The following is a 12,922-nucleotide window of genomic DNA, read 5'->3' as shown; positions in this document are numbered from 1 at the left end:
AATTAGAATTTTTTGTTGATTTACATTTTTGTAATGATCTTTGGTGTTTGAACCTTCCAAATCCTATCGTGCTATATTTGATTGTTCTGCACAGTCACAGCAGATGAAGGAGAACATAGCTGTGGTGCCGCCTACCACGGGGACAACCAGTGGGGGGGTGACTGGGGTGTCTGCCCCCACTGTGACAACGGGGCCTAGCAAACCTTCTAGTGCTGCTCCCCCACCACCACCGCTAGTACGCAACAGTCACAGCAAACCACCCAGTGCTGTGCCTCATCTCCTACGTGGGGTAAGTTAATAGGCCTACCTTCAGCTGATGAATTTTAATGATAGTTCCGTCCAGTTCATGATTCGGGTCTCTCGGGTTCTGGCACCCACAACAGGACCCTGTTGTAAACACACCACACTAACATGACTATAAACTAATTTGTTATTTGAAATTTCATAATAATTCTTTTTGTCAGCAACCTGCGCCGTCATCGCGAGGTGCTCCCAACATCCATGCGCCGCCTCCCATGGGCATGATGTCCAAGTCACTGGCGCCAGGCATGCCTCCCAACATGCACCCCACCACCCCTACTTTGCAACGGGGTGAGTCGTCTGTATTGTTGTAAATTATCTAGTTAATTTTTTTAAGTCATCTTCCGTTCTGATTAGTTCCAGATCTGACTACTAAGGCCTCTCCGTCTTCTCTTATACCTCTATTTCCTTTCCTTCCCCATTTGCTACCTAGTGCCCCACTTTCCTCCTTTTTCTTTCCTCGTCTATCCACATTCTTCTTTATTCCCTTGGTCTCCTTTCCCCTGTTATCAGCTCCATTTTCCTAATAATTCTTCTCACATTCTTCTTATATGTCCAAAACATTCTCGTCTTGCTTTTCCTACTCTCCGTCTTAAGCTGCCTTCTTTCGTGTCTCTTCATTATTACCTTTCTACTGTTAATGATCTTTAAATATCTTTTCAAATCTTTAAACCTTTAAATATCCATTCAATTGGCTTTTTACTAGTTTTTTTTTTTTTTTTATAAATGTTTGAATTGAATTGTTATAGCTGTTGTATGGTTTTTAGAGAGATCTTTATTACAATCAGAGATAGTTCCCCTTGCCTAAAAATGTACCTCTTAGTCTTATTACTTGAGATGGGCTCTAACCAGTCAGTGCATTTTCATATCTTGAAGTAATTTGTGATCGACAAATTAGAACCTGAACCTACAAAAAATACAACCCCCATGCTATGCTAACTAAACCAGTTGATTCCCTATCCAACCATCCAGTAAAACTTGACGAATGAAAGTCTGAGATTTTGTTTTATAATTGTAATACTACATCAATACACATTTAGTGTTTTTTTTATTATTTTTGACCTTCAAACAACTTATTAAATAATGTTTATTTACAAATGAAATATTAATGAGCTTATAACACTTGGAGATGTTGGAATATGAAACATTGTGACAGCTGATTGGTTGTGTTGCAGGAAGCAGCAGCAGTGTGTTGGCAGGTAGAGGAGTGCCGCAAGGACTCAGTTTGTACACAGCTGACAGGACCAAGGACTCTCGCCACTCCCCCGCCCCCTCCCCAGCGGCTCAGCAGGTACAAACATTTGCCAGACGATTGTTTTACTAGAGGTGTGACGAGCCTTGAGCTTTGTGGTAATGCATTTTACGTAAATCAACACATTCACTACTGGGTGTCAGGACACTCTACATACATACTTGTGTGTCGGCTGGTAGTGAATATGTTTAAAATTCAAGTTGAACTATGATTTAGAGTTGATAATGTATGATTTAAATAATGTACAAAAAAGGATAATAACAAGGATGTGAATTAAAAATTTTACCTAACTTTATTATTTTCTTCAAAGGGCAACATTTTCTGGTATTGCAGTCATTAAGAAAAGCAAATAAATATAAAAATAATAAATAATAATTCCAATAATAATAAACTTATCATATTAAAATTTTGATTTGAAATTAAACACAAAACTTATTATTTTAAAGAAATTTTATCATTTTAGACCTATAGGTATATAATAAAATATGTTTTTCAACACTTTGATACATGTCCTACGATCACACATTCTTCACAGACTGTCCTGTGATTGTGATAGTAAAAGTTTGTCAAAAAAATTTATCCGCACGCACACCTCTAGTTTACTTATGTTAGTAAATTGAAGGATTGAGATAGAATATATTGACATCGCAATCTTATGTGACAGTGATTTTATTTCATGTCAGCCACTGAGAGTTTACTGCTGTTAAATGCAATTTTCATTCTTATATATGAACTTTGCAAAACTCAGCGTGGCGTATTGTAAACTGAATCATGTTTTTGTCCCATTAACTCTCATAGTGTGAAAAACTAAACAAATAGTACTTCAAATGTGTGAATGGTATTTAAAAAGGAACTTATTTCAATTTTTCCCTATACTTAACCTATTAAACTGGTATTTTGCAAAAATTCTATTATACACCTTAAGTGTAAATTGAAATATAAAACCAATGAGATGGTTTGAAATGTTGGTTGGTATGATGGTGAGACTAGTTGAGAGGGTGTTTGTCTGTTACAAGCTGTCAAGTCTGGTGGATGTCAAGTTGGGAGTTGGAATGCAACTCTCTCAACTATCAGAACAGGTATTTCTTAGGGCCACCCTCCTTTAACATTCATGCTAGTGATGAGCAACGATGTACTGATAACAGCATCGTAAAAATGGCCAAAACATTAATAGTCGACATTTTTCTTTGATATGATAGGTTACGTACTTTTTTTATTCCGTCTCCAGTCCTAATATAGTCAAAGGGTGACTAGTTCCGTCGTGTCCGCCGTGCTACCTGCGTCAGTGTGTCTCTTATAAAAATGTAGCCGGCTACATTCATTAAATGTGCTTTGTGTCGAAAATGTGTGAACTTTATGTGTCGACATGTGTTTGTACCTCATAACGAAGACTTCTGTCGGATTTTGGACCAATCAATTTGATGAAAATGGGTCATTTCTGACCCGAAACTAGTCACCCTTTGACTATATTAGGACTGGAGACGGAATAAAAAAGGTACGTAACCTATCATATCATTCTACATCAGTCCTGGTGGCAATAATGTTTAAATTTTTCTTTGCTTTCTTCGTCAGTTAATTAATCTAGATACTAGTTAGGTAGTCTAGATTGGCAGTTTTTCTTTCGTTTGCATTATGCAAGATTAGTATTTATTGATTATGCTAGAGCAGGAGGGCTGCCGCTGAAATTGTTTACAAATGAATTGTTTTTGGGCAGCATTTTAACACGGTAGATAGTTAGTTATCTGACTCTACTCAAAGTCTAGTCTAGTTCCAGTTTGAATTATTTTTTGACTCTATATTTCACCAGCCTCTCAATAATAATAAATATACAAATATTCAACTTGTTGTTAAAACTAACATTGATATTTCGATAGTTTGCTAAAGACATCAGTAACCTACCATCAATGTTTCAAAAACATCTGTTATCGATGCTCACCCCTAATATGCCCAAGTTTTTCCTGGGTCTGGGCATCTCCATCTTGTCCTATCCATCCACAGTTTTTCTATTACCATCTGACATCTCTTTTCCTTATTCCTCTTCATCCCTTCCCTCCACCTTCTCCCTTTTGATCTCCTTCCCTACATCACCATTATCTCCTTTTTCCTAAGAATTTTCTCGCATTCTTACAAGTCCAAGCCATGCATTCTAGAGTATTATTTCTTAGGTTACATGATTAGGCCCTACATGCCAAGCTCCTATTGAATTAAACTTTGGGTTTTGTACTGTCCTAAATTAAAGTTTAATATTTTTTTATTCCTGATGTGTAAAAATTGGAAATAGCATGGATATTTAATGGTTAAGTTATACTTCATGAGTCTTACCATATTGTCTACCTAATTTATATCAACACAATTGACAAAAAGCATGTAAATTCATGTAACATTTAAAAACTAATATCTAATTTTTCTCAAGTGTAACAATCCGTTCAACCTTTTTTCACAGCATTTTTACAATATTTCAATCCAAACCCATTAGGAAACGTGTTTAACTCTGACACACAAATTGGTATAATTACTCAGGTACACACAGCTGGTTGTGCTTAAATGGCAAACAAGCGGGTAAATGATCAATGAGCTGTACAACAAATAAGAGAAGGTTCGACAGTGTAACTATGTGGGATGTATGGGAAGCCTTTTATGCTGCTTACTCTTATACTGCAGTGGTTGTAGAGCAAATCTTCTGTGTACAGGACCGTCAGAGGATTGAGGATGCGCAGACTCCTGCGCAGAGACAAGCCGCAGCCAAACTGGCTCTGCGTAAACAGCTGGAGAAAACACTGCTGCAGGTAAGTGTGTTTTGTGTATCTACAGTGTACTTTTGGTCTGCTAGTGTATTTTCAGAGTAGCCACTCAACCATGAAAACCTAAAAACTGCTAATTTTGGGGTGGAACCTTGAGAATAGGGGTGAGCGTATTCTTGATTCTTAAACAATTTTAAAACCGGTGAAATTGGTGAGTCGGTGGCTCAGTCGGTAGCGTCGCGGACTTCGGGCCCAAGGCAGTAGTGTCGTGGGTTCGGATCCTGGTCACTGCCACTAACTTTTATCAGTACAGTTCACCTTTGTACTGTACTGGCTCACCCCTTGCTTTGCTGGATACGTTCCACGCACAGATCTGTAGTCTATGTGGACGGGCAAATGCAAGGTTAAAAGAGGCTGCCAACCTCTTTAAAAAAAAAAAAAAAAAAAAAATTGAAGAATCGTCAGTTATCTGTTTTTAGTGATTTTGGAATCAATACTGTTGTTTCAACTTGTTTTTTTACATTCTTCGTTATCATTAACGATTATAAAATTTGACATTAGACTGAATAACGCTGCACTCGCCATGTCATCAGGACATAGGTCGGATCACAACCAACACCCCTTTTTATTCAAGTCATGACACGTACAATTTCCTCTTTCATGGCTTTCTTGACACAGCTGTGTTAGTGACCCGTGGTTGTGTTGCAGATTCCGCCACCCAAGCCACCACCACCAGAGATGCACTTCATCCCCAACCCCAGCAACACGGAGTTCATCTACCTGTTGGGGCTGGAGTATGTGGTGGACTTTATCACCAAGGACAACAAGTCGCCACCGCCACCGGAGCCGTTCAAGTGTTCCCAGTGTGGCACCAGCTTCACTCCCGTCTGGAAGTGGGAGAAGAATCCGTCTAAAGGTCAGTGCTAGTGGTGTCCCGATTGAATACTTCATAGTATTGTTTACCAAATAGTCGAACCTTTATTAGATGAATTTCAAGGGGTAGGGTAAAATTTTGTATTATCGAGGTATTCTTAATGAAGAGGGAGGTTTAATACTGCTGTTATTCCTCTTATAGAAGATTCTCCACTGCACACACACGTGCCAAACAATTACTGAGGAAGGAAGATGGATGGGTGCGGGTTTCATGTTGAAACATGCTTCTTTTTGTTTTGAAAACTAAGTACCATGGAGGTTGTTAATGAGAAATTTGTCTTATAGAGTTCGCATTCGTAGAGGTTTTGTGCTAAAAATATTCGCTGTATAGAGGTTAATCAGTCCTAGTCCATGTCACAAACAAATTTGTCTTAAAGAGGTTTTCAACCTAATTACTACATTGTATAGAGGTTTTTTAGCATTGACCTTTATGAAAGTTCTAAGGGGATTTAAATAAAATTGTCTCATTGAGGAATTTGTTTTACCGAGGTTCGTACTTAAGAGGTTCGAATGTATTTACATTTTACGATTAACTTTTGTATACTGAAGTAGACTCTCTTACTCTCATGTTTATGGACCAGCTGAATCTTCTAAGCAAATTTCCCCCACACAGACCTGGGCACAATTAAGCTCATAATTTTTTTTTGTGAGCGAGTGTGCAGTGTGTGTGTGTGTGATGAGTTCTGTGTTTTATCCTCCAATTAATTGCTAGTTGCAATTAGTGAAGTAACCACTGTACCTATGTATAATATAATTGATGCAATGTAATTTCATGTTACATTACCTACAATATTGAATTAAACTGTCAAACAAAACCTACACATCATTGATAAGTTAATAAGTATAATAAGTTTACTTTGTTTGATTAATATGAATTACGTTACAGGCAAAGAGCCAAAGGTGATATGCGAACAGTGCGTCACCACGAATGTGAAGAAGGCTTTGAAAGCTGAGCACACCAACCGTCTCAAGACTGCGTTTGTGAAGGCTCTACAGCAGGAACAGGAGATAGAGCAGAGGTATTGTTATTATTACTCCGATGGAATGTACACCCTAAACTCCATTTCACGTTTACTGTGCAGTACAGTGAGTCTACTGACCACAAGGACAATAAACATGATGTTTCCAGTAATGTCAATAGAATGACTCACGAGTCACCAATAAGACCTGAGCTGCATAAGTCAAAGATAGCTAAGATGGATTTCTCTTAAGACTTAGAGGTCAGTTGAGTTTATTTTAACCGTGGACTGTTTGTCTAGACTGGCGCAGGGCTCGCCGCAGCCTACACCAGAGCCTGCTCTGCCTCCTCCGCCACAGCCCAAGGCGTCCACCCCAGCGCCTAGACCTGCCCCCACACCACCCGCACCTGTCACACCTCCCTCCGCCAGGGAACATCCCCTGGCCAAGCTGGCGGCGGAGAGCAGCAAGTTCAACAGTCACCACGCGGCCGCTGCCCAGGCACTGCACCAGCAACTGATGCGTGGACTGCCTCCACACCAGCCCTTGCCTGCTCACATGCTGCCATTCTCACCACTCTTGTATCCCTATCAGGTATACTCAACAGTCTCCTCAGTTAGTTTTGTTCATGATATTTTACTCAGAGAAGAAAGGTACAGAGTAAACACATCCATGGGGCAACCGTGAGCTTTCAGGTCTGGTATGTTCCGGAAATGTACTTGTGTCAAGCAAAGAGCCCAAATGGTGAGCACTGTGTGGAAATTACTATCGCATTAGGGCACAGGGTCTACCACCACTGTGAGTGTTGTAGTATATGAGAGCGAGGGGGCAGAATTGCACTTTGCCCTAGACAAACAGCACTAGTGTACAGTGTATCCTCTATTCCTTACTTCTCTGTGTATGTAATCAATTTCACAACTATTTTATCTTAAAAGTACAATCCTTTTCAAACCATTGCTTTGCTTGTCTTATCAACCAAACAGAAAAGCACAAATTTAACAATCTATAAAGAAAAAAAAACTAATGAACAACAAAACATCAGAAACATGAAACACATAAAAACAAGGTTAGTATTTTATTTTTTTTAACTACTAAGTCTTCTTTTGTTCTATTCAAAGTAAATGCTTCAAATGTAACAATAGGAAAGTCAATGGTTTTATTCCCCTAACAAATTTGATTTCAAAGGAAAGACAAGTGTTTTAGGAACAGTTTTGGAACATGATTGATGTTAGCTAGCTTTTACTTGAGAAAGATTAGTGTCTAGGGACCAAACACAATCCATTCATGCTGAAAAATATAGCTTGCATTCTTAATTTTTATTGCTTTACCATCAAGTGGATTAACGAGCGTCAACTGTTCTAGTCATTAATGTCCCACATGTTTTTCAGCTGGCCATGGCCCAGGCGGCCGGGGGCAAAGGTCCGGTGGCAGCCGCAGCGGCCAATCTGGTAGAGCTACAGAGACAGGCTGCCGACATTCAGCGGCAATACCTGCTGGACATGATCCCCTCCCCTACGTCCTCACGTTCCCACCCCCACTCTCTCAACAACTGGAAAACGTGATCCTCCTCCACGCCTTCCGTTCGCTAAGCAATACGTGCAGATAGAACAGTGGCAGATTGAAACGGTTTGACCTGGAGAATATCACGTTCTCAGGATTTTATTTTCTAAGATGAGTCGAAAGAATCTCCGTTCAGTATTAGAATGCTGGAGGAATTAGTTGCACACAGTTTTGTTGCTATAGCCTATTGGAGGTGGAAAGATATAGCAGGGGGGAGTTTGGAAAATATGTCAAATTCGCTTCAAGTGGCTAGATTAGAATGAGTTTGGGGTGTAAGTTTACTTCTGCTGCAAGCTCGATATATTTATGTTCATGGTCCAACTAATTTATCTCCTACAAAGTTCATGTTTGATCAGTTATTGGGGTTTGCTAAGATCACTTTAGCGAGTATTATTTAAAACTTGTAGTAGGTGTGGGAAAGAGTAGGGAATTTCAATTGACGATCTTCACCATATAAGATGAATGATAAGATGCCTATGATAAATTACAGGCTGATGAGCTGTATTTTAGCCAGGCCATTTATTAAAAGCCCAATGATCAAGGACAGCTGGGTCCAGTTTTGAACTATCAAAAAGCTACACACTTTTCTCATGATTGAAACAACGAACTTTTGAAAGTTATCTTCAACATGTAAAAGACCATTGAAAAAAATGTAGAAATAAAATAATTTAATGCATTTTCTAGTTTGATACTTTTTGAAATGTAATATTTTGAATCAGCCCCACTCATAGTTTTAAATACTGGTGTTTGACAGAAATAAGTGCAATCAGTGTGCAATTTTTATATTTGAAACTCAACACTGTCTCCATGCTTAGTAAATTTGGATGTTTTGTAGATTAACTATTATGATTTAGTTGAGATGGGGAACACAACCTAGGTATTTGAACCCAAATATGAGTGTAGAATGGAGTGAGATCTCTGTAGCTTTATTACTGACTAAGATCAGCTGTTTCATTAGCCAGGATCATTTTTAGAGCCCAATTATCAAAAACAGCTGGGTCCAGTTTCGAATCATCAAAAAGTTACTGACTTTTCTCAGGGCTCAAAGATTGTATGACTTAATTCCGGCAGTAGCTCAATGAATAGTAAACTAGCCAATGTAACAACTTGGTGCGTTCAATCTGCCACTGGTTTTGATCTGATACTTTTCCAACTTTTATTGTGAGAGATGTTTTGTTTACTACATGAATGTTAGATGGGACTCGAAACTACTTAATACATTCTGCAGTTATTGTGTGTTTAAATTTGTTGTGCTTTTAATTTTGTTCCTTGGTGTTCTGTTGTCGGCAACGCACATGTTATGTGTACACCTTTTCTCCATTAGCTTTACTCGTTTCATGTCCTGTATCTTGGCCTAAAATTTTACTGTGTGTGCATTTATTTTGATGGTTTTCAATAATTCATTAATTCTGTATATAAATGGTTTAATTTTTGTAAGAAACAAATAATTTAATGCAAAAATTGCATGTTTTGAACGGTTAAGTAGCCTACACAGACAGTTCTTTTAGAGTTACTTTATTCTATATTTTTCCTAATTACTTAAACGTAATTATTTGTAAAATTGTTAGTGTTTTTTTTCTTTGGTAATTGGTTTTTTCATTTTCTTGAGATTAAAAATATGAATGCGTTTGGCTTTTATATTACAATTCTTTCATTAACAATAGCTAATCAAGAAGTTATTTTATTATTTTCACTAGTGAGCGTTTTAAGGTTATTTTGATTCCACTTCTTCTTGTATAGCAAAAAATAGATTTGGTTGGGCTTCTTTAAATTTAATAAATAATAATTTCAATCAATTGGGATGGATATTTCTCTATGTTTTACAGCCAATACCTAATGCATATTTTGATCAGTTTATCGATTATTTAATTTGTGTCCGTTTAAATTCTGTAATAAATGACACTATTAATAAAATATGGAATTATTTTAAATTAAAATCAACTTTTGTATATTGAGTGTTTGAGTGTATGTGTGAATACTTGCTGGTATTAAATAAACTGCGTAAAATATAGTTCACTGTAAAGATTAAATCTTAAGTTTTGTTTTGTTGCACAGTTTTGATTTTTATTTGCAGTTACTTAGGCGAAATAAGTTTTGCAATGGTTTGTAACTTAGTTAAGGATAGATGAAACTAAGTTTTAGATTTAGCTGTGAAATATTTGTCCATATACAAAGTTAATATATAATTTATTTTAAATTTATTTAATTTATAGACGTTTCCTGTCATATTACTGTAAACATAAGCTTTTGATAGTTTATAGTAATGATTGGGGTTATTGAATGTTAATAAGCACAATAAGTATAATAAGACTGTTAAGTAATGGACAGTTGTATTTCTTAAATACTTAAACGTCTTTTGAGTATATTATGAGGCTTTTTGTTTTTCCTCGTAACCACACAGAAGTTATTGGGACAGCTTTTTGTATTCATTGCATCATGCTGTGATTCTTTTCATTGAAAAAATGTTAATTTTTTTTTTAATACAGCCAAGAAACATAATAGTATATTTCATCACTAGGCCTAAGGTGACTCTTTTCTACCCGAGCTCAAGTTTCAAGCCAGCGAATCCAAGCTCGGAAATCAGTGAGGGTTGAAAAGACAATTTTTGCCGAGTGACAAACTATATTTTTTGTCATATTGCAGCATTATTTAACAAACGAAGTTAGGAAACTATAATACTTTTCATGTAAATATAACCTCTCAAAACAACTTGTAACTTGTTTTAAATTTTGTTAATGCAAACAAGCAGCTGTTTAGTAAGTGATTCCATCATTTCGTCTATTACAATTGTGTTACTGTACATTATACTATCAATATGTTGAACTATTGACATAAATGCAAGAATTAGCTACTGATTAAATCAATCTATACATAATTTTGATACATGCAATTGCTTACAAAGTTTAAAACAGTTTACAACAGCTGACTTTACTCCCTAGGGACTAAACAGGCTCTTACTCCCTAGGGGTTAAAAGAGCTACTCTAGACCTGCAACGCATGTATTGAAAACCGCTGTTTTTGCTGCTGTATGACAAAAAATATTAAACAGCTATGTAAGTTGGTACACACAAAAGCTCAGATCTAAGTTTTTTATATTGAACATTCCTTTAAGGTTGCACTCTACACTAGTTTTCATTCAAAGTTATACCAAAGTAGCACCTCGATTATCTGTCACCTACAGTTAAGTAATTATATATGTTACCGTCAAAAGGGGAATAAGGGGAGAACACTTATTTTAAGCTACTGTGTATCAAACAATGGGCGCGCTCTGGGAACATGTACTGGTGCACCGGTGCAGATTAACCGGTGATTTATTCACCGGTACCGCCCCGGGGCAAGAGTCTTGGTATACCAGAACAGTTATTCACCGGTTTAAGGTACACATCTGATTATAATTTACACATTCACCTATTATTTACTTTATAATCTTTAAACTAAACAAACTTGTTCTCACAGAATAAATTATTTGAAAATTATTCACTTAATACGTAATATAACATTCTCATAGAATAAATTATTCACTCGTTACGCAACATAACCTATGAAACTGATGAACTATTAAATTATTCGATAGACCCGCCATCTTGCTTGCCGTAGCTGCATGCTGTTGTCGTTGTCCAAGAAACTGACCAATCAGAGGCCGCCGGTGTATTATGCACCGTACAATTTCTCCGGTGCATAAATCTTGCACCGGTGGAGGAAAAAGAGGAAATAGCTGTCTGCTAGGTTAACTCACCGGTCTCCTAGAACGACACATTTTTTGCATCGGTGCACCGGTACATGGTCCCAGAACGCGCTCACTATCTTTGGTCTATGGGTAACATCACTCCTTGTCAGCTAATACAATCAGCTGTTTTAATTGTTAGGTACCCAATTAGCGCAAATGCTGTACACAGTATTTAAAAAATTAGTTTTCTCCACTGATGCTGTTACAAAATATCTTTTACAAAAGAATTGTTTACTTCCATTTCTTTAATTTTGAAAATATTTAACACAACTGTATCAATACTGAATTTTAATAATAGATAAGAGGGGAAATCAAACAATAAATCATTATGGCTCTGGACATGGATTAGGAAGACCTGAGGTTCGGATAAAGGAGGTGCACTTTTAATTCAAATTTTCTTTCACATATTAGCAAATTCTTAAAATACGCATTTCTTGAGTTTCATTGGTGTATTTGTTTACTTACTAGGTAATTAAAATTTATATCAATAAAAACGCATAAATTATGATTAGCTTATTTTCCTTAACTTCCTTTTGAAGAAGGGATAATTTCTTAATACAGAAAAACCATTTTAATGACAAAATAATTGTTTCAAGTTGTAATGAGTTGTTATTGGCATTGGTGTACATTTGTATGTTTACATGTAAGTTAGGTGAACCATGAGGCAGTATTTAAATTTTTATATACGTAAAAAAGTAGAGAAAATTCTGAATTAGTTAAATATTTTTGAAATTGATCAATGTTGACCCTTAGGAAGTGGTAGTCCACTTAAGTCTTGTGATCTTTAATGTAATTATTGTCGATGTAAGTTTCTATTCCCTCTCAGTAATGTATTTGTTGATAACGAAGTAGTATTAACCTACATTTGATCAGTGTCTATACTTAACGCTGATAGGTGCGAAAGTCAGGCTGGAATCAGCCTGTTTTGCAATAATTATGATGACCTTTTTATGTATAGTGCAGCTTTTTGTATTAATAAATACAAAATGGTTTTATAAATACTTCTCTTGTATATATCTTATATGGTATGATATTGGTGCTCTACAATATTTTGTCCTTAGCTTTTATAAAGTTATCGATATATTATCATTGTTTTGTACATAAGTCTTTTTTATGATGTTAACTTAACATTATAATGTTGTAAAATGTGTCTATATTGATTTTTTGAGTATTTAGTTTTCAAAATGTTCTTAGTTGTGACGGTGATCTTGGTTGTATTTTCATTCCGATCCTTTCCTCGTGTTTCGTAACATGTATATTTTCTAACATGTTCGAGAATAAAAGATTGCAAAAAAGTAAATTGTATTTTGTTTTAATTCATTTTCACCCATAAGCTCCTCATTTTTAAAATTTATTTTCCCTAAAACTTGTCACATTAGATATACCTAAAACATAGAATCAAGAATTTATTTGACCATTCAACAATTGTACATGCTATCAGTCTCGGCATAA

General features: G+C 36.3%; 1 protein-coding gene across 4 annotated transcripts in view; it reads left to right on the top strand.

Moving 5' to 3' along the window:
- LOC128996608 (transcriptional repressor p66-beta-like) overlaps nucleotides 1–11,954 on the top strand; it is a 28,453-nt gene extending 16,499 nt beyond the window's left edge. For 3 of the 4 annotated variants that reach the window (XM_054422006.1, XM_054422011.1, XM_054422009.1), the window contains 9 exons: nucleotides 95–289; nucleotides 465–591; nucleotides 1,476–1,591; nucleotides 2,569–2,631; nucleotides 4,243–4,338; nucleotides 5,002–5,209; nucleotides 6,113–6,245; nucleotides 6,486–6,777; nucleotides 7,572–11,954. In XM_054422006.1, coding sequence (XP_054277981.1) covers nucleotides 95–289; nucleotides 465–591; nucleotides 1,476–1,591; nucleotides 2,569–2,631; nucleotides 4,243–4,338; nucleotides 5,002–5,209; nucleotides 6,113–6,245; nucleotides 6,486–6,777; nucleotides 7,572–7,745 — 1,404 coding nt within the window. In that variant the 3' untranslated portion in view covers nucleotides 7,746–11,954. The remainder of the gene's footprint in view (nucleotides 1–94; nucleotides 290–464; nucleotides 592–1,475; nucleotides 1,592–2,568; nucleotides 2,632–4,242; nucleotides 4,339–5,001; nucleotides 5,210–6,112; nucleotides 6,246–6,485; nucleotides 6,778–7,571) is intronic. The other variant, XM_054422010.1, reaches the window with a different exon arrangement.
- Nucleotides 11,955–12,922: the final 968 nt, after the last annotated feature.

The sequence above is a fragment of the Macrosteles quadrilineatus genome, unplaced genomic scaffold (genome assembly GCF_028750875.1).
Source record: "Macrosteles quadrilineatus isolate MER2022 unplaced genomic scaffold, UCM_ALF_1.0 Scaffold_6__1_contigs__length_79288215, whole genome shotgun sequence".
In the NCBI taxonomy this organism is placed as follows: Eukaryota; Metazoa; Arthropoda; class Insecta; order Hemiptera; family Cicadellidae; genus Macrosteles; species Macrosteles quadrilineatus.
This window is presented reverse-complemented; position numbering and strand designations above follow the sequence as displayed.